The sequence below is a fragment of the Brachycentrus maculatus genome, unplaced genomic scaffold (genome assembly GCF_059751285.1).
Source record: "Brachycentrus maculatus isolate JH-2025_06_01 unplaced genomic scaffold, ASM5975128v1 h1tg000315l, whole genome shotgun sequence".
NCBI classification, from domain to species: domain Eukaryota; kingdom Metazoa; phylum Arthropoda; class Insecta; order Trichoptera; family Brachycentridae; genus Brachycentrus; species Brachycentrus maculatus.
This window is the reverse complement of record NW_028281064.1, coordinates 2,188,967-2,211,990: the sequence shown is the minus strand read 5'-3', so window position 1 is coordinate 2,211,990 and position 23,024 is coordinate 2,188,967. Positions and strand designations below refer to the sequence as shown.

At 33.0% G+C, this 23,024-nt stretch overlaps 2 protein-coding genes across 2 annotated transcripts in view; both read right to left on the bottom strand.

Moving 5' to 3' along the window:
- LOC148304475 (A-type potassium channel modulatory protein KCNIP1-like) overlaps positions 1-23,024 on the bottom strand; it is a gene marked incomplete at its 5' end in the record, with an annotated part of 121,238 nt that overhangs the window by 6,719 nt on the left and 91,495 nt on the right. The window contains 2 exons of the mRNA XM_088268165.1: positions 912-1,124; positions 1,477-1,550. Coding sequence (XP_088124291.1) covers positions 912-1,124; positions 1,477-1,550 — 287 coding nt within the window. The remainder of the gene's footprint in view (positions 1-911; positions 1,125-1,476; positions 1,551-23,024) is intronic.
- On the bottom strand, positions 6,368-12,684 carry Sumo (Small ubiquitin like modifier). Its single transcript, XM_088268175.1, has 3 exons — positions 12,533-12,684; positions 11,976-12,092; positions 6,368-7,365 (listed from the first exon to the last, which is right to left on the bottom strand). The coding sequence occupies exons 1-3, from the start codon at positions 12,548-12,550 to the stop codon at positions 7,234-7,236; spliced, it is 267 nt and encodes an 88-aa protein (XP_088124301.1). The 5' UTR covers positions 12,551-12,684; the 3' UTR covers positions 6,368-7,233.

Sequence of the window (23,024 nt, the reverse complement as noted above, 5' to 3'; positions counted from 1 at the left end):
ATACGTCTTCAAATTTTATGTCATCGGGTGTGTTAAAGGGCGTAACCCTTTATGTATCTGCTTTATAGAGCTGTAATAGTAGAAGTATGGATTCGTTTCTGTGACGTCATTCGTTATCAACTTATGAAAGCAACGTTTTTACGAAGGCGAATTGCGCAAAAGAAATGAAGGATGAATAAAAATATTAATTATATCGGCTGTTATAAACACAGAACGAGTCTTACACTATCCTTTATAGGTTGAGTATGTTAAATTAGGTATTCCTCCCGAGTGATAAAACCCTATTGAAATCCTGACCCTTTTCACCCCGTTAGCATAAAGCAACAAATATTGATAAAAACATCTGCTTACCATAAATGTAACCGTAATAGTGGTAAGAAAAGCTAAGGCGTTAACTATTGAAATTTGGTATCAATCTTTGGTCTCGGTTAATAAATGATTTAAGATTTTGCATACATAAAAAGTACATTTTAAATTATGGATACTGGAAAATGAATTTTCAATTAGTTATAAATTGATTTTTTAAATCTAGAAAATTTATTAAAAAAATCACTTTTAGTTCTGAAAAAAATCAATCCTCGAAGTAAGTATTGTATTTGAAATGCAATTGTGGGATTTTGCAATTTTACCGCCTCCGTGGTTTAATGGTCAGGTGTTTAGCTACCACGCTGGAGGTCCTGGGTTCGATTCCCAGGGGGGTGAAAATAAATATTAGTGATTTTACACTACAATATATATTTAATATTACCCCGGACTGTTCCCTGAAGCGCAGGAGTGATCACCTTGCCTTCATGTAAGTAACAATCAAGATAACACTGCATCAATACGATGCAGTGCCCCATGCACTATTGGGTGCGGATAAGGGTTAGAAGAAGAATAATTTTGGGATGAATAACAAATTATATAGAAACCTGAAATATCCTATCGACTTTTTCTTTAACAGTATCGTCATCCACAGAGGGTTCAGCTAACTTCCCCATCAGATCATATATGGCTGTTACTATGTCAGTCATTTCTTCTCTAGTGATGTAACCATCTCCGTTTATATCATATAAGGAAAAAGTCCATCTTAATTTTTCTTCTAAAGATCCTCTTGAAAGGATTGATAATCCAGACACGAATTCCTGAAAGACAAGAATAATTGATTAATTAGTTCATTTTGAAATACTGAAAGTAAAAGGTAATTAGTATAACTTTTTTTAAAGAATTTTAACGAGTTAAATTAATTATTACTTATTTTTTTACTGCGAATTTGACTCGTACCCTTACCCTCGATTTACACCTGGGAGCTGGTTTTGCTTTGAGGCATTCGTACCCTAGTTATCACACCTATTCAAAGCTACTCAGCTAGTTTATGTTGAGTATTATGAATAATTTATTATAATTGTAGTAATTTGAAAAATCATTTATATGAAAAAATACAATTAAGGGTTTAGAAAAATTATATTGTAAAAATAAATAAAATTAACAAGTTACCTCAAAACTTAGTAAGCCGCTGTTATCTTGGTCCAATGTGTTGAAGACATAATGGGCATACTGGCTGGTGTTAGCTGAGAGAAAAGAAATAAAACTATTAGAGAAACAGTACAATTCCTGGTTAATCATAAAATTGATTTGGTAATTATAAAATTTGTAATTTCAAAATGGATGAAACAATTTGTAAGTGTTGAAAAATACTGTTTTATTCAGATGACATATTCTGGAACCAAGCTTTCAGTGTTAGAAGTCAATGCAGTTGATAAATTAACTGTGTTAAGGTAAGAGAATGGCCTCTCTTTTTTCCCCAACTTGAGAATCAGTAAAAGAAAAGTGATGCGGGTTCCATTTGCACTTCTTTATTAGAATTTTCAATCATATACCATTCTTCTAAAATTATCACAAAAATATTTCATTTGGCCATTTCTTAGCCAGGTTAAGTATGTTTCTTTATTTTAATATTATAAATTGTTATATTAATAGAAGGATAGCAAGGAACGACTAGATGTAATTGGTAGCCTGGAGGGAAAGAGAGGGAGAGGAAGATCCCCACACGATGGACCGATCAAATTAAGGCAGCAGCAGGCACCTCGGTGGTTGGAGCATTATGATAACTGGAGAAGGTGGTTGGAGCATTATGATAGCAGTCAAATGATAACTGGAGAAGAGTCATTGCTTCCACAAGGGTCACAACCCTCAGTAATGAGGAATAAGACAGAGAAGAAGAATTCATACATTCAATGGAAGCCGCATATAACATATTTACACTTATAGAACATCACAATTGACTAGTACATAAGCAGTTTATGCAGATTACAATGAATTAAGTGCCTTTGAATTGAATTGAACAGAGTTGAAGAATTTCAACTCTGTCACCATTAAACAGCTCCGTAGCAGAGGTTTTAATATTATTGAGCGGGCGCGCAGGTCCGAAGATTGTAAAAAACGTGACGACCTTTCGTGGACAAATCATGGCGGAATAGTTATACTTACAAACAATAATTTTAAACTAATGAATATAAGATTACCTTTGTTCTCGAGTTTCGAATCCATTTGTTGCAGAATAACAGTAGGAAGTAAAAATTTTACTCTTATAACAATTTATCGGCCCGGCTCTAAGGCACCGACTACTAAATTTTTTTCAGAAATAAAATCCCTGTTAGAATGGGCGGTTACTCGCACAGAATTATTAATTATAACTGGAGATATAAATATTCGTTTCGACCGTGAAACAGATTCAGCGACCAAACGCTTTAATGTACTTCTGAGTGATTTTGATTGTCTTCAAGAAGTAAATACCTCAACTCATAACGCAGGGGGTATATTGGATGTTATAATACGACGCAAATGTGATGAACATATTGCAGTCAATGTAACAGACATCGGACTGTCAGATCACAAACTAGTACATGGCGAAATCAATATCGGCAAACCCACCCCTATCTACAGATCCTTCACATCACGGTCGTGGAGGAAACTAGATATTAATAAATTTAAGACCGATATCTCGAACTCCTTAATTGGTCTGGATACTGATCGTAGTTCCAAGAATGTCGACCAGCTGGCTGATTTGTACAATGGTGTACTTTTCAGCTTGATAGACAAACATGCGCCTTTAACCACGAAAACCGTTCGTAAAAGGAAATCAGATGCATGGTTTGACGAGGAATGTCGACATGGAAAACAAAAACTACGGCGTTTTGAGCGTAAATATAGAAAGACGCTATTAGTTTCAGATCGCTTAAAGTGGCTCGAAGCACAAACCACTAATAGATTTTTGATTCAATCAAAACAATCTGCATATTGGTGTTCGAGAATTAGAGAACATAGGTCGTCTCCGAAACTCCTGTGGCAAAGTCTGCAATCTGTCCGCGGAGATTGTGAACTTAAAATCAACACACAAGCCACTGCTTCCGAATTCGCTATTTTTTTCAAAAATAAAATCGAAAATATTCGGAAAGCAACATCATTGGTTAAAAATCCAACAATTTCCTGTACCTTGCAGTATCTGAAAATTTTCGAGTCCACAAATATAAGTGAGGTAACAAAACTTATTAATGCTTTGCCCAATAAACAGTGTTTACTGGACCCACTACCGACATGGCTTTTGAAAGAATGTGTTAACGAGATTGCTCCATTTATAAGAGATCTTATAAACATGTCTCTGGAGAAAAGCATTGTTCCAAAGGCCATGAAAAAGGCAAACGTTACACCACTAATAAAAAATTCTCAGATGGACTCCGAGGACCTTTCAAGCTACCGCCCAATTTCCAACCTTCCTGTCATATCAAAAATAATAGAGAAAATTGTTGCCCATAGACTGACAACGTATGTTGAAAATAGCAAGTTGTTTTCAGAGAGGCAATCGGCATACAGGCGATACCACTCTACAGAGACAGGCGTAGTGAGAGTACTGTCTGATATAATAACTGCTGTGGATGCTGGTGACCTTGTTTTGGTTTCCTTTTTGGATATGAGTGCTGCTTTCGACACGGTTGATCACAATATTCTGCTGGAACGCTTGAGGAAGACATACGGCATCTGTGATAAAGCACTTGCATGGTTTTGCTCATACCTTCGAGAACGTGAATATTCAGTCATTTTTCAAAAAGTTAAATCCCCTTATCATTCCGTCTCTACTGGTGTACCCCAGGGATCAGTCCTAGGTCCTCTTCTATACCTTCTATATACGAAAGACATAGAAAATATTATAAAGTCACACGGATTGTGGTCTCACTGCTATGCGGATGACACTCAAATTTATTTTTATTGTAGGCCGGAGGAAAAATATAAACTTGTTGACTCTATTAATAAGTGCATTGAGAGAATAGGAGAATGGATGGCTGAAAACAGACTGACGTTAAACCCGTCCAAAACGGAACATCTCTGGATAGCCACACCTAAACGACAGAATTTGATTGATAACACGACACCACTCAATCCAAAGAGTACCACTACACCGGCCGTCAAACTGCTCGGCGTGTTCTTAGATTCTGATCTCTCCCTTGAGACTCAAATTAGCAAGACAACAAGTACATGTTTTTATCAGCTAAGGCAAATTAAAAGCATTCGCAAGAATCTGCCAGTTGATGCTGCCCGTCAATTAATAAATGCGTTTGTAATATCGAGAGTAGATTATTGTAACGGTATATACACGGGTCTACCAAACAATAAAATGACTCGACTGCAATCAGTGTTAAACGCAGCAGCGAGACTAATTTTTGGAATTTCTAAATTCAGTCACATCACCCCACTACTTCACAAACTCCACTGGTTACGCTTTCCAGAAAGGGTTGAGTATAAACTCTGCCTACTCATGTATAAATCAATACACAATATGGCTCCAGAGTATCTTAAGGAGCTGTGTATTCCAGATGAATTGGTTGATAGACGTCTCACGCTTCGATCGGCTACAACATCTGCAATGGGCAAAGTTATCTTACCAGCTCGCAAGCAACGCACTAAATTTGGCGAGCGTGCCTTTGCTGTTGCAGGACCGACGGCGTGGAATGCTCTTCCACCAATGGTTAGAAATAGTGAGAGTGAGATGATCTTTAGAAAAAGACTAAAAACACATTTGTTTTCTAAATCATTTCCACCATAATATTTTCCCCAATTCATTCACCGTGAAGCGCCCTTGAGGTATTTTTTTACGAAAATGGCGCTATATAAGTTATCCAATTTTATTATTATTATTATTTGAGGTAGTATTTTACAAAAATCGCACTATACAATTATTATTCTAAAAAAATAGTTCTGGGCTGGTTTTAGTAAAAAAATATCACAGTAAAATGTCGAAAGGTTTCATATTTTGGTTACATGGTACATGTTGACTAGTCCCTAACTGTCTTGGCTTCTAAATTCGCAGGACTGGACTGGAATTGAAGGGGTTTAGGAGCTGTTTCAGAAAGCGTGGGACTAAGATCTTCAGCATTGCCTGGAGGACCGGACAGAGCAATTAAAGAATACTAAAATAGAAAATCCTCAACTCGGACTTCTACATAATCTGAATTAATATATAATTAAAAGTTACATGACCAAATTAAAAAATTAAGATCAAAACTCACAAACATATCTCGAAACGCCTTCTCTGTATGGGCATTTGTGCACTACATGGAATTTTACCATCCGGCACTTTAGTTAGCGTGATAAAATGATGATTGGCTTGTGCTTTCGTCCATCTTTCTTTGGATTGGTGCGTGAACATGTTGAACTGTTGAAGTCGCTTTTATTTTTGAAAACCGGATGGTAAAATTCCGGGTAGTGCACAAGCCCCCTATCTAGGATGAAATATTTAATGAATTGACAATGCATAGCAAGATTACATTCATTGCACATAATATAGAAAAGTTACAAGATTTGCCGGACTGTTTCAACGCTTAAAAAATAATATATTCTCACTAATATTACTAGGAATCTTCTCTTTATTCTCCGTCAATATATTTATGTAGTAAAAACTTGCCCGAAAGTTATCCCTTTTCGAGGTTACGCAATATGAATAGTTGTTATAGTACCTTTTATTTTGCCATGTATATGTAGAGGCTGTTTTGTTAAATTGACTTCCCTGTTTATTTCAATAATAAATTTCCTATCTGTGTAGCGCATACCCGTTTTTACTTAACTTAGATTTATCTACGAATAATTTTCTTCATATTCCAGAATAAAATTATGACTTGAGATTTCCTCCACATTGTTATCGTCTGTAGGAAAACTTACAAATGTAAAAGTACAGAATCTTAAACTAGAGTTCAGTTATATCTGTATTTACATAGATATTATATGGTATTATCAGCATGCATTCTTATCTGTAGAACTGACATATCCTATTTGGGGGTTTAAAAAAACATAAAAATAAAATTGTTGCATCTGAGATGCAATCAAATGAAAGTCGTTTTTGTGTTGTAGGTATATTTATTTAGTAAAACCAGTAAGTTTACAGATCAAATAATATCCCAAATTTTGGAGAACACTGCCTATGAAACAATCCACTTGCATAATATGTATTTATCTTAGGTATGAAAATAACACGGATAAAACAGATCCGTTAAAATCCATGATTCAAAAATAAAACTGGTAAAATTTTAAAGATGGGTTCTTAATGATCATTTTCAAATAAGGTACTTAAAAAAACTGAAGTTTTTAAGATTCAACACATTTGGGAAAGAGAAGAATCATTCTCAAAATTAAAATATCTGTGATAAACGTGTTTACTTGGAAAATAATACGTAACTTTATCAGTAGTAAGCAGTAAAGGTTGAGGAATAAAATAAAAATTAAATGTTGATCTTATATTTATTCTTAGAGATACAATAATTTGTTATATTTCAAAATAAAACCACACATAAGCCGAAAAGGTTCACTTTGTTAGATAAAATTCTGCCATTCAAAAGTATGAAAACTCCCGCATCACGGAAGCTACAGCTTTATTGAATTTTGTTTTGCATATCTAAATTATAAAAGTTTGAAGTTGAATAAAAAAAAATTGAACCACATTAATATGGACTGGAGGATGAGAAACTATAACATGTTTTGTAAAACTTAAATATTTAAGGAATGTGGTTCAAACATCGTATTCACTAACAGCTTAAATAACATCGAGTGTCCAATTATAATTATTAAACAGTAAATTTATCCAATTCCGATCCATCCAGTTTGAAGGATCGAAAATTCAGGGAATGATATTTACATTTAAATAATGAATGAAAAGTGAACATCAAACGCTACAGATAAATTATTAGATTCTTAAGCTGGGCGAAGTCAGTATCCTCCAGTCTGCTGTTGGTATACTTCTATGGTATCAGCTTCCTCCATCTCCAGAGAAGTCGGTGTATCATTCTCATTTATTGGCTGGCCATCAAATCGAAATCTAACCACTTGCATTGATAGGCCCTAGAACAATGGTATACATAATCATTATAACAATGCACAAATGGTGATTGTACATATATGCAACTCCCTAACATATGATATCCTAACTATCCCTAACTATCTGGCATAATCTCCAATTCAGCATGTTTGGATACAATGGATGGTGTCATATCTCATAGAACTTCTATTATCCAAATTATATGAAAACAGAGAAATCAAAAATCTACAAACGATGGCTAGTTCTAGCTAACAAAAATCCGTAATACGTAAAGGACTGATGGGAGCATTTCTTCATAACGTAACATTCGCGGCGAGCATCCGAACATCGGATGGAGTACTCGGAACGAGCTCGGCTCGATGTACTGATTATACGAATGCTCGCATCGTAATGCGTTACGTTACGACAAAATGACTCCGGTCAGTCCCCACCGTAATAGGTATTATTATTTTTTGTTATATTAAATAATTAAATAAACCTATTTTTATTGAAATTTGTAAAGAAATATCTGTTGATATCCTTATACGGTCAGATAAATATCTTAAAAATATTTTTTTTGACTCTCTTATCTAGTTTTCTATGAAAGTAGAGAGCGTTACCGGTAGGTCGCTATTTATCGTAAGATGTCCAAATGCTCAAGTAAGGAGATATTTAAATGGTGCAAAAAAACAGACCATTCCTGACATCATAAGGTGTTAAAAACAACACATTAAAAAAAAAAAACTACTCTTGCGTGAACCCTAATAAATATGAGAATACAAAAAAAAACCTTTTACATGTAGAATACATTAACACACTGAGGACGGCAAAAGTATTTCTACCCATTCGGTCGATTGATGCTTAAGGACGGAAAGTGTATTTTCACCTTAGCGTCGGCGAAGGTCTAATGTCGAGGTCCGCAGGCGTAAAAAAAAAATGTCCATCCATATGTATTAAATCTAATATATCCTCCAAGCGCAAATATGTATATATACAAAAAAAAATCTGTAGAAATATAATTCAATATTATTTACAAGGATATAATTGTCTTCTTAATTGGTCCAAATAATAGGTTCTATTAAATTTGTATCTACATTGGAAAATGCAAAGTCTGATAAATAAAGTGTACAACTGATAATTTCATCATATAAATTCTCTCTTTCTGATCTCAATCCTGCGGATTGGTCTGCAGCAGCAGATGACATCTCTTTCGCTATTATAGTCTATCCAAATTATATAAATTACTAACAAGAAAATTCTACACAATCTAAAGCAGTGCCCTACAAAAGATTGGGTGTGGATAAGGATCAAAGAAAAAAATATAAAAGTGATTTAATATGAATGTGTTCAGACCAGATTAAAAAGAAAAATAAGGCAGTAAGATATCAAATATCAAGTTAGTACAGGTAACATAAAAATATTTGTATAGTGAGTCATATGTAAGTGAAGCCTGGGAGTACAATGAAAAAAAAACATAACTGATGAGTCATACTCAGATTGCAGTGGATGGTGAAATTATGACTCATAGGAGAGATGGCCAACTATCGCTTTTAGAAAAAAAATATTGAAAAATTTTAATGGTAGAATAAAACGGTTCGACTCCGTAGTGTAAAGGTTATAGTGTTTAGTTACTGTGCTGGAGACATCAGAGAAAAATGATACCTAAACCAGCCACAGCAAGAAAATGATAAAAACGACATTGAAAATGTGTTATTTTTTATTTGCACATGGAAAACTTTTCAAATATGTACATGTAACATAACTGAATGTAACGAACTAAAACATCAAAATGCACTTACGGCAAAGTAATAAATCATGTTTTACAGTAGGTACATATTCACAAACAATGCAGCGAACTATGAAAATAAACTTAAGCTTGGGTAAAAATGTCCGTAATTGGCTTTTGTTTACCAGCTGTAAAAGGAAAGGGGCATTGCCCCGGTGGGTCCGATAACCGAGACAACTGTATCGGGAAAGCATGCTCTCAGCTGTACATAAGTGAAGAAAACACAGACTGTGTATGCAGTAGATGAGGTGACGGCATGACTTGGCGTCATCCTAATACTACGCGGTCATCTCGCATTCTCACGAATTTTACTCGTACGAATCCGCGATTAAACATACAGAACTCGAAAAAATATTCTAATTGGCATTCGCACGACGAAAATGTTTGATAATCTATTCGGGTGAACTAAGTTCACACGAATACGCTTTTGAACATATTGATTTTCAACATTTAGAGTGTGTCCAAATACTTGTTCACAAAATCTGGATTATTTCCAATTACAGGAGTTATTTTCATATTATTTACTAATAAAAAGAAGAGTTTCTGCTCAATAAAAAGCTTCTTTTCATCTCACCAATAGAGGTCTCTAGTGAAGGTCTAGTGATTCAAGAATAATGTTTCAAAATTGGTTCATATATATATATAGATAGAACTTCCAAGAATTTGAGTAGCGTGGTTGTCAATAATGGGTAGAATTGGTGAATGCTACACGTGTGTAAATTTATCACTTAAGCTAGCCTATGACGGTCGTCAGCCCCGTAAATGCCCAGACTTCCATATTCTTCTTCATCTTTGATGAGATGTCAAAAAATAAACATATTGATGTTGAATAAGTGCCCTAATTGAGATTCGCACGATAACCGCGTTGCATTGTTGGGGACGGAAGAACGACATCACGCAGCTATCTATTTGGACACCCAATTTTCAATATCGCGTCGTTAATTCCCGGAATGATCGCGTATTTGCATTATATTAGGACGGCACCATAAACCCAGTGACTGGGAGTTGGCAACACATTGATTGCTGCTCACTAGCTTGTTCGAATGTGAGCCATTGACATTACGCCGCTAATAAGTGAGTATTATCGTTTACAACTCAATATAAATCAGTACCCTTGATGTTGTAGTATTTTACAAAAATGCCATTGTATAAATTATCCAAAATTATTATTATAAAGAAAGCTGAATGACTTAATGCATGTAATAATAATACATCTTATAGACATAATGGTGCATAGGGCACTGCATTGTAGTAACTTGAATGCAAGAAACATAAAGGTATGGTGATCAGTCTCGACTATTACTGCCTGTCAGACACATATTTATATTAATTTTTATTTCTCGTTTCTTGTCGGACGCTAACCTAGCGTGACCTTTTCCGCGCCAGTCAAGTGCTAATCACAGCATTACCAAGACAAGTAATCAAATAATAATAGATTTATTACTAATATTGGAAATGTTCATTTTCTTATCTTGAGAATGACATAAATAAAATGACTATAAATAAAATATTATTGTATTGAGTTGCAAAGGTTTGGTCATATCAAAGTAACAGACTTGATTGTGTAATTAGTAGACTGCAGATGACTTGGGTATATTACGTGATGAAATTTCAATCAAAACCCTATCCGAATCCACTGGTGCATAGAATACTGCATCAGATTGACATGGATTTTATTTCGATTCTAATTATATTAGCGTGAGGTGTCCATCCTATACTCCAGATTTAAACCTAGGAGGGAATACATAGAATTTAAATGGAGGATATCAGAGTGATGAATATTACCCCTACTTTCATAGGAGAGGAAATAGAGAAAACTAGGTAGCATTAACACATTTCGGACGGGTGTTTTCTTATGCTTGTAGACTGCTGGCGACGGGATTTGATAATTTTGTACATATAGTTTGGACCTCGACAAAGAGATCGGTATATAATATTAATATAAAAACATTAAATAATTCCATCTTTCTGACTTTGAAATGAGGCCAGTGGAGAAGGTAAACATACACTTCCCTTCCTTAAGCATCAATCGACGGAACGGGTTGAAAAATCTTTCCCGTCTTCAGTGTGTTATGATCTAAGAGGAAATACAGATAATTTAAATGGAGGACATAAGAGTGAAGAATATTACCTCTTCTTTCATGGGAAAGAAAATAGAGAAGGAATAGTAGGTAGTATTAAGAGGAAAAGAAGAATAGCAGCAATGGCTAGGGCACTCGGGGTTACACACCCTTGTGTAAGTACACTGCTAATGTGTACGAGTCCCTTAAGACTGTCACATCTAGCGATATCCAATGTATAATTGAAATGTAATTTGAGAAATAAGGGCGTTGGGCTAAATAATATTTAAACTGTAAAAAATAAAAATAACAATGAAACACCTTCTTCAAATCCTTATCTGCACCCCAATGGTGCATAGGGCACTGCATACATCATACAAATTCAGTGTTATCTTGATCGTTTACACGTGAAGGAAAGCTGATCAGCCTTCTGCTTCAGGTATCAGTCCAGGGTAATATTTAATAAATATTACAGTGAAAAAAATCACTTTCTTAGACCCCCCCCCTGGGAATCGAACCCGGGACCTCCAGAACGAAAAATTAAACATGTTGCATAAAAAATATTTCAATTCGTCTTGGTACTCAAAATACGTATGTTTAAGAACTTTGAGCACAGAATATTGCAATAAAAAACTACTTAAGACGGTAATAAAGTAGTTATGGTGGTAACAAGCCGACTAAGATAATTTCAGGAAATTTGTTTTCTGGCTCAACAAATACAAATCACCTGCAGGATAAATAATTGCATAGAGTATCAGCACATAATGGCGAATTTCAAGAAAATGGATGTGTTTTCAAAAATTATTACCGCTCTGTCACAATATGCGTTCATCAACTTCCGGAGAGGTGTATGCTTCTTAATCTTAAATTGTACTATGGCATTGTCCTGTCCAAGTACTTTGAGATTAATATGTTCACTTTCTCCCTATAAAAGAAAAAATACATTATCGTACCACAATACAGAAATAGGTGGGTGCATGAATACCCATCATAACAAGCGATGGTATACAAAACAGTAAATAAACATCTACAAAACAATGCTATGCCATAAATATATCTCGTAAATCCACATCTCTGGAACCACAAAGGTCACTCATCTGCACAGGAGACGACCGCGCTCGCCCCGTTGTTATGATGCCACATTTCTCTGGCAATGTTTCGTAGATATGACCACATTAAAATATGACCAAAGCAACAAATATGAGTTATAGGAATCTATCAGCATGATCCATTAAGAAATGCTCGCGAAATAAAAGCAATGTGGGGCAACAAGCGATTCTCATTGCGCATTTTCACGACAGCCCAAAATGAGCGGTGTAGGTATTGCCGGCACGACGCCGAAGCTAAAAACGATATTGTACTTACTTTCTTTTCGTCAGACATGGTGATTCGTAGTTTAGAAGGATGTTTCCAACAGAAATTTGGCGATTTAAACTATAGGATAGGCCCCACAATTGCGTAAAATCTAATTGACAGCACAGTTTACGGGCGGCGTGCTAATGGCTTCTCCCGTTTTTGGCGGCTTGAAAAGGAAACAGTCGTACCAACTGTGAAACAACCGAGTTACACCATGTTTTGCGCGCGCATCCATGAAATTCTGAGCATTTTATTTAAAACATTTTATTGTTTTAGAAATAAATTTTGAAAATATTAAACGTGATATACATAAAATAATGGAAAATAAATTCAATTTTTATATGTAATTACACGCATTCAATTGTATTTTACAACGTACGTAAACTAACCGACAATATTAACGTCAAAATCAAAGTAGACACTTTTTTCTTAAAACGTAATTTTTAATATCATTTGGTTTTAAGTAAATTATTATTTTATGTATTTTAATCAATGTAAAAATATTTGAGTATTTAGTCAATAAGTAAAACTAGACAATGCACAAGGAATATCTTTAAATATTGTGTATCATTATATTTCAATTTTCAAGTTGGTACAAAATCTATGGTATCAAAATGTAGAAATCAGCATAGAGACGAAAAAAAGTACTTATTCGGAAAAGTAAAATAAGTAGGTACCTAATATTATAATATTATTTTCCTTCCATGAAATATTATGGATATCTATCGTCGTTACGGGTTATTTTGGAAAAAAGTTTATAAATATTTATTAGAAATCTCTTTGTGATTTCTGGTGTTATTGGCATATCAGTGTTAAAATAATTTTTATGTTGGCTTAGAGGTGTATTTATATAATAATATTTTTATGCACACAAATTATTCAATTTTGAGCGAATCTTGTTCCTTGGCCTGCAGAATTTCTTCATGAAAAAAAATGTTTTCAACTATTATGGGTGGATGTAACCCATATGTAAAGTGATAAAAAAATTAGAGAGGAAGAAAAAAGTAATGAAATTTATTACAAATCAATTTCAATATGCGATTTTTAAATCATAAACTGGTACAAAAAGAAATAAAGTATACAATTCAAAAGTTATATTTAGTAACGAATATGCAATGCCACATTTGCATCGAAAAATGTTTTAACTTATACGCCACTATCACTTTTGGCTGGAATCACAAAGTTTGATAAAGCTGGAAGTTCGAATTTCATTTATGAGGATTAGTTAGTACATACTGCGTATAATATAAATAGCAATATGTTTTTCCCCTTGAGCAAATGGGCCGATTATTATTGCCGAAAAGTTGTCCACATTATACTATTTATATTAATCCAATGAGGAGTATATTATGTAGTTAAGCGTAACATTATCATAGGTAGGTACCTGATTTTTAAAAATAAACATAAAAATTACTTAAAAAATCAGAGGATAGTCACAATTTTCTAAATTCTTTTGATTTAATTTAAACAACGATCAAGTCTTCGACTAGAAAAAATTGTTATTGATTTAGAATATTTCCCTGGATAGCTTATGGTTTGAGTCGTGGAGTATGCAGCCCCGTCCTTAGCGAAATCGACGCTAGGCTGGGATTACAATGGAAAGTAAACGAGCTTTAATTTTACACTTATTCAATATGGAACAAATATTATTTCATATTATTTTCTGTATCATTAACTTCCTGACAACACCGATCAGGGTCATTGCAAAATGACAGTCCAAAATAAGGTTAAAATTATCATCACTACTCAGTTAACTCATTCCTTTCTGTGTGTAATTCATGCCCTGGGTTTGGATTCCATACGGAAAAGTTCAATTTATCTGAAGGATATTTTTTTAATGATTTTGGTATTTTTGAATCAGCTGTTGATCCGCATTCTCTGGAAGTTAAAGTAGGTAATGACCATTTTTTTAACTGAATAAAATAAAGTTAACGATATCTTCAATACGTAGTTGAAATGTTAACTTCCGTATGTAATCGCGGATGAGATAGGAGAAGAATTTTTGTATTGTTGGTTTCCAAGATTCGATTGATCGTTTTCAGGTTTATAAATAATTACAAAAAATATATACCCGCTATTTCTGGATGATAGTGATTCATGCAAACTTGGGCAAAAATTCAAATGAGGTCGTGAAGTGATACATTTAAAAGGTGTGATTTTTTAAATTATTTTTTTAAAGTACAATATGTTGAGAGCCATATAAAATCTCACTATGATATATTTTTTTTATTTAATTTAATTTTTTAAAAAATGTTACTACATTTTTTATACAACTTAATCTACTCAATCCAATTTTATAATTTTAGTTGCGCTGAGCCTTTCCAAAAAAGAGACAGCTCTTGTGCTTGGAGAGGGACTTTTCCTTCTTTTTGGTTTTATTTGTTGTTTATACTAATGTATAATATGTTTTATTTTTCTTAATGAAACATTAAGTTATGCAAATACACACACATAAGTCTCTTTTTGCTCTAAGTTATATTGAATTTATGAGACTAAGATGTTTTTATAAATACATACATAATACTGAAACGAGAAATATCGATTATTTTGGGTTTATAAAATGCTAAATGAAGTAATTTTGTCGTTTAAAACGATAAAACGTCTGTGGTGTGGGTGTTCAAAGAAAGTAACACAATTTCGAGTCACAAAAAGAAAATTATCTTTCGAATTACTTGAATTATATTAGATTATACGACATTGAAAAGCTTGGAATTGATTTTTCAAAAGTCTGAGAACTTTGTAATGGGAAAATTAGGACCAAAAGATTTATTTTTATTAAGTGCAAATAAATATATTTGCAGATAACATGGTTTTCGAGGAAAAATTCTTTATATGACCAAATATAAAACAATGGGGCGTCAATAATTTTAATCTCCACAATTTTTTACCTTTCGATACTAGTTAAATTTTAGGCAAATATTTAAAAGTATCCGATAATTTTAGATTAATTAAAAAACGAACTAAAATCTATTCATAACAGAAATACCAGTTAATATAAATATCCTATTTAGATACAGTCGCAAAAAACGTATTTATATAAAATACATGAAATGTGGGTTAATCAGTTCGATGGCTAACACAACAGGGTTTGAGTCCTTAAAATCTGGATTCAAACTACCATTTACCTATCTGAACGATTGATTAATAGTCGCATTTAATTAATTTACTCTCGAATGACAAAGCGGCTAGACGAATAATAACTATGAATGAAATAATAACATTTAAAATTATACAAACAGAATTTGTGAATAATCAAAAGCGTGAAAAAATAACTTGTTGCTTGATTTTATACATTTTAAATTTTTGGGAAAAAAATACTCAGTAGATTCAAATAATTAATATTTGGTTTTATATTAAATATTATTCAGAAGAAATAATAAAGGTTTTCTATCTAATATTAATTTATTAAAATAATATTTACATTGAGTCAATTATTAAAGTTTGGTATTTCAAATCTTCACTGGGTATATAAAACAAATAATAAAATGGTTTAACATTATGGTATAAAACAACATTTGTGCTTGAATAAAATTTGGTTACGTAAAATTCTTGAATGGAGAGGAGTAAACTCCACTGAAAATACATAAATTCCTTGGATGGCGATTATGAAAATAAGTACGCAAAATAATATAATTTACTTGGTAAAAATATAACTGAATTTTCATTTTTCTTATGTTCACTTATATTTTGATATGAATTTGATTTAGTGTTGATAGTTTCCCTTGGAGATTACAATAAGTTGTTGATGATACAAAGAAACTAATGAAACAATTTAATACCATGAAATACAAATTTAATGCATTGGTCAATGCCTAACTCATCCCTTCCATTTAAAGAAAAAAATAGACATAGGTATTATTTAATAAGCAAACGTGAATCATGAATAATAAATTAAAGTATGGAAATAACAACTTTAAATATCAAATGTATTATAACTAACTAACTAACTAACTAACCATCACGCCGCTTCCCCGCAGGGGTTGGCAGAGAGAATAGAGCGCCACACCACTCTGTCCTTGCAAACATTCTTTGCCTCTTCCACGTTCATGCATCTCCTCATACATACCCGCCGATTGTTACGACTCCTAACCTGACCACTTTCAAGTATTTGGCATACCTGATCGTGCCATATTTTTCTCGGTCTATCTAATGTATTATCTCTATCATAAATCGATGTTATATATACACAATGAGTGCCGGTGTTTTTTATTTACTAGCCTTTGGGCTTACTAGGCTTCAGAAGCCTGTGCCGCCGTATGAATGGTGTAAGTATTCAATAAAACACACAACTCCTGAACTACTAGACTTTTTTTCTGAAATTTTAAATCCATTGAAATCGTAAACTCGAGTAATCAATCAGAGTGTGGTATTGATCACATGTCCTTTAACGGAGTTAACGCTACAAAATCCACAAATAATGCGGGTTTTACTTTTCTATTTCTTAGCTGCACATACTCTGCATGGTCTCAGAGGAATTTTCTGTCTCCTAGCATCAACTATTTTCGGTATTTTATGCTTTTTATGTTCATTGAAAGGTTTCCTGGTGGGTCCATCTTAGGTGCATGCCTTGTAGGAAAAAGTAAATGTTTTTCTCTCGTGTGTCCGAGATAGACTAGATGTACACGTATTAATACGTAAGCGGCCACCTGATATTGGTGACAAAAATACGTACCATAAAGTATTAATTACACTCGAGAAGTAATCCTAAAAAAAATAAGGATGAAAAAATATTTTTCGAAATATAAATATATCAACAGGTATTTTTTTCTGTACGATTTTTTTTGTATCGACTTATGGACTTATGGACTTATTTCATTCATGATCTTACCTAAATCAAATCAACCCTAACTCTTTACCGTTCCTATCCACTTAAATTCATGGACACTTATCAAATTAAATTAAATTGAATATCACTTTCCCTGAATATGAGTTTAGACCCTATTTGATGAAACATCTATGGATTAAAATACGGAAAAAAACTCGTAAAAGGGCAATATATTTTTCAAGTACTAGATACAATGTAAGGATTTCAAAATGTATTCATAAACGTACTGTCAAAATATATTAAATTTGCATGCTTTTCGACCCGCTTAAAAAAAATAAGGTAGGTGCCTAGTCTCTGTTTGCTTATAAAATCGGGGCACGTTGCCATACTACAATATTATACAAGTTATCCAGTATTGTAGGCAGGTAAGAACTGAAATAAAAGAAAATGCCTTCTTTATGCTCATAGCACACGTCAAGTTTTTCAAATTCTATTTCCGAATTCGAAAATTAATTAAAAACTTTTGGATTCTGAATTCAGAACAAGATATTTTCAATCGGGAGAGAGGAATATCGGATGTAATGTACTCTACATATAAAAACATATATTTAGGTCCTTCTCGTGTATACATATAAAAATTCGAATATCATATTTTTTATAAGTTAATTTCGATACTACAAATTATACCCTATTCTGAATCAATCAAATCGAAAGTCTTGGAACGCCTAATTCGAAATAATTTCCTTCTTCGAAAACTAAAAATTCCGGATCAAGAAAACCGATGTGTGCGCAAGGCTTAGCCACCTCATTTCACAGGCAGCAATTTAAGCGGGAGTTTTATCTCGGTTTTCATTGGTGGATGTCAGTTAAGCCACTGGAAGATATTTTGCTTAGTTTATGACCTCAGTATCTTGGTGGAAACATCGGATATCCTTTCCGGTTCTTCGTTACTCCGGGAGAAATATACCGAGCTGGCTGTCATAATATTCCGGCAGGGATAAACATATACTGAAGAATAGATTCTCTCTAAGAAATAATTATTAGGCCTTAACAATACCAACACAGTTGGAAATAATCCGTTATTATTAATTTGGTCCAAAAGGATAATATTGAAAGGGTTGGGAATTTAAACAAAATACAAAGTAGGTACTTAACTCTTCAAATTAGGTACTACGTTGATAACTATGTAAATACTCTTCTTAATTAAATCAGTCTTTTGATAATTTGACAGCTACTATAAAACGTGTTTTGAAATATTACAATACCACAAGATACATACATATGTATAAGTAATGGACCCAACATATGAATGAGTTAATTATTAAAATTAAAACCATATCCGCTCCCTATGTGGAGCAAATGGAGTTCACAAACTGTCTCCAGGCTTTTCTTTCGGCTGCCAGCTCCCTTGCCTCCTACCAAGTCAGGTCCGCGTCCTGAAGTTCAGACGAGAACTGCTGACGAATTGTCAACAGTGTTTGTGCTGAACAGCGCAAACCTGATGCCTTGTAAAAGAGGCAAGCTTGATTAAGGCTCTCGGGAGGCATGCGGAGTAGGTACATAGCCAAGCCAACTGAATCGCTTTTTCTTGGCGACAGTTGTGACCAAGTTTACGAATGAGTAGATATGTTATATATTTTGTAAGGCTAGGTATGTGAGGTATGTTAGGTAAGTATATTTTCTAAGGCTAGGTATGTTTTTTACGTACAATAGCTGCCAGTTGTGACGGTAAAAATGTAATCGAAACATTCGACTCCCGTGATACTTTTATGATTGGTCAATTCCCACTGTGCTGTACATATAAAGCTTCAAACTCTATTTACGAAAATACTACGGTTTCTATCGTTGAAATTTTTGTAACAAGTCTGAAAAAATAAGATTACGAGATATAGTTTCTATTTTGGAGTTGATTTTAAGCACAGCAATGTCTGAAATTACAATAAAAACATTAATTTAAAAACAGTTAATAATACAAATATTATATTATAAGGTAATTTGAATAAATTATATTATATTTCATTAAAAGATATGTACTACATTGATACCTGTATGTAATCACAAATCTACATAAAGAAATGTTATTTATTGTAACTGCAGACAGTTGGTAGAATTCCATATTGAATTTTTTGGTAATATATCCAAAATTAAACACGGTTATTGGATGGAATTCTACTTTTATTTACAAATTTGATATGTGACGCGTTTCGTCTTATTAAGACGTTATCAAACACTGACTCAGTGTTGGATTTAAGTCAGTGTTTGATTATGTCTTAATTAGACGAAACGCGTCACATATCATATACGTAAATAAAAGTAGAATTCAATCCAATAACCGTGATTAATTTGGACATATTACCAAAAATAAATAAATGTGTTATATAAAACCCTTATCCGCACCCAAACGGTGCATAGGGCACTGTGTCATATAAACGCAGTGTTATCTTGATCGTTTATACATGAAGGAAAGGTGATCAGCCCTCCGCTTCAGGTACCAGTCCATGGTAATTTTGAATAAATATTACAGTGAAAAAATCACTAATATTTATTTTACCCCCCTTGGGAATCGAAGCCGGGACCTCCAGAACGGTAACCGAGCGTGCTGACCATTACACTACGGAGGCGGACAATAAATGTGTTAGTTTTTACAAAATCTAAATTAAAAAAAAAAAAATTGTAACGTTGAACGTCATTGCTTGAAATCAAGATTTAATAAGTAAAGTTGTATTAAAGAAGACTGCAAAAGAATTCTTTTGCGCAGTGTTTTATTACAGAGGAAAGAAAGTTGTTTGTTAATTCTTCTTACCCAGGTAAATGTTTAATATATTTTATTAGTAAACATGGAAATGCTGGGAGGAATTAATTAGTACCGTGATACAGAGTATGAATACGTTTTTATTACGTAGGTAATTAGACGGGAACAAACTGAGAATATATATTACTTACTTGTTTGCCATCATTGCTCTCTTGAGGCATGTTCATAAATAAATTTAATTGAAATCCAATCAGAGTACAACAAAAACAAATTTAATTAATGATCTCGAGGCATATTGATATAAATACACGTTGGCGTTAGGCGATGTACGAATATCGTAGGCGTTTTTTCACGTAGTATTATGTATCTCTTTCACGGAATTTTCCCGGGAAAATAACAAAATACATAATACTTCTCATGTTTAAGGTAATCACTCAGAAATTCTTTATGATTCCTTCCATTCAGGATTATTTTATGCGAAAACAGTGATATTATCACCTCAGAATTTCTCTTTGTGTACGTTTAAAGAGTCCTGAAGCGGAACTAATTAAATAATCATAAACACAGTGAAAATATTATATAGGCACAACAAAAATAACTACATAAGCAGATTATTTTATTTATTAGGGTTAAGAAATGCTGAGCTTTAATAGATTGTTACAATCCAATTACAAACAGTCAGTTGGAAACAAGGATGGAAAAGAGTGATATGAGAAATACATCACAAACACCCAGAACAATTGAAAATAAATCTTTATTGGATTTATTTTTTGCGATAGAGATGCCAGCTTTGGAGTCGAGCGTCTACGAAACTACGCCACGGCGTCAGTCGTATAGAAATATTTGTCAAAATATTATATAATATTCGTATTTAAGTGAATATATGCTTTACATTGTAATAAAAAAAAATAAAATAAGAAAGTGTATAAAATGTAGGGTTGTTTTAAAATCACGTTTTCGGACCTACATACATATATAGCGTGATTCGGATTCCTTCTAGATCTAGAAAGATAATTATAAACAACACTGAATTTATTGATATTTTAAACAAAACTTTGTTAAAATTAATGTTAAATTAGAAAATAAACGTTTATCGAGGTACAACTGACGATGAATTGATATATGCTTGCTGTGTGACTACATTAAAATTACAAATTGCATGTTGAGTTTACATGGGTGTTTGTAATGTATTTTTCACATTTACCTTCCCTACCCTTACTATCCTACCTGCAGACAAGCATCTAAAATAGAAGCTTTGCGTGTTATTCCTTAAACAAATAATCTCTTTTTTTCACCCAGTTTTATACACTTTTTTATTTAATTATAAAAACATTTATTGCATTTTATAATGTACGTGAGATTAATGTCAACCATTTTTTGAAGCAGAAATTTCAATTCTTCCTTTTGTTTATAGTAAAATAGATTTCGTCTGGTACACACCACCTAGCGATTAATAAAAATATAATCTTATTATAATGAGCCCTTTCGACGCAAGTAAACAAAACAATACAAGACATTTCTTTCTTAACATCATGATGAACACCAGAAATGAACAAACAGCCTCATTGTTGTAAATTTACATATATAATAAATAAACAAAGAGATCTGTAGCATGTGAAAGAGGGAAACACTATATAAATCCGGAGAAAAGCACCGAATTTCAACCTTTACAAATGATGTGAATTAATTTTACATTTAATGGGCGGGTGAATTACGTAGAGCGTGTCGAGTATTACCACCGACATTATATCTAACGGGTGAATTATATCAAAATATACATCATCCAGAACAGTTTGAATCTGTAAAATTATTTATACACCACGGCCGGTATTACAAATTAAATTGATTGATTTATATGTAAATATTTGTGCTAGTGCGATTTACATACTAGCTTCATGTAATCCAGTGCAGTTTTATTGGATGTAAGTAATTATAATATTTTAATTCAGATATATAAAATGTCGAACATAGATTTACCTAACCATATTAAATATGTTTAACTTTTATTAATTTAAATTGAAGCACAATGTTGCATTGCTTACATTTGTGGAAATTGATTTTATAACAGTGTAGCAGTATACTTATTTATTATAGATTAAAACGTTAATTTGTAAGATTTGTTAACTTTTGCCGAAGAAACATTTATTCGAGATAGAGTTTTGAAAAACATTTTTTATTGATAATATATTATAAAGTGGTTTAATTGTATATTATATAAGTGTTTCTTTTCTCTCTAATATTTCTTCAACATTACCCTGGACTGGTACCTAAAGCGGAGGGCTGGTCACCTTTCCTTCATGTTTTCATACTCAAGATAACACTGCGTTTATATGATACAGTGCCCTATGCACCATCGGGTGCGGATAAGGGTTAAAAATATAAATTTATATATTATATTATGGATAGTGGCTGATCGCTTAAGGTCTAGTATTCGTTAAGTCGCAGCTTAACTTTCTCAAAATCTAGGTTTTAATCCATTTTACGTATTAAATTTTTTTCTTACAACACCGTTTTTGCATTGATTTTTTTTGGTCGAAATAATTTTATGGTTTTGAAAAGAAAAGAGTTATTGAAAGGCAAGGAGTTAGAAAAAATGAAAAATCTAAAAAACATTCTTTATAAAAATCGGGAGTGAAGATACGTGTAACCTCTCTATATTTGATTTCTATATTTGCGAGTAAGGCCTTAATGAATTGGATGTTTGCGAGTATCCCCTTAAAGGAGTATTTTATATCACATGTATTATTTTAGAAATTGAGATTATTATATTACACAAACAAAATGGCACCAATAAATAACTCATATTTTAGTGTGAGATATTTTAGTTCAATCTAGTAGACAAGTATCGTATTTGTATTTTGTATCTGAACGACTTATCTGTTAGTTCAGAAGTTCTCGATTTGTGTTAGCAGTGGAGTAGAGTGTTGTTGACCATTGATCTTACCGCTTTCGGATATCGACATATTCAGTGACAAACACGAGAA

Bases quoted from the DNA above. Each gene is read 5' to 3' on its own strand.
- Sumo (XM_088268175.1), bottom strand. The intron at 7,366-11,975 runs GTAATAATTTTT...CCATTGTTCTAG, and splicing joins ACGCATATTGTGACAGAGCG to GGCCTATCAATGCAAGTGGT.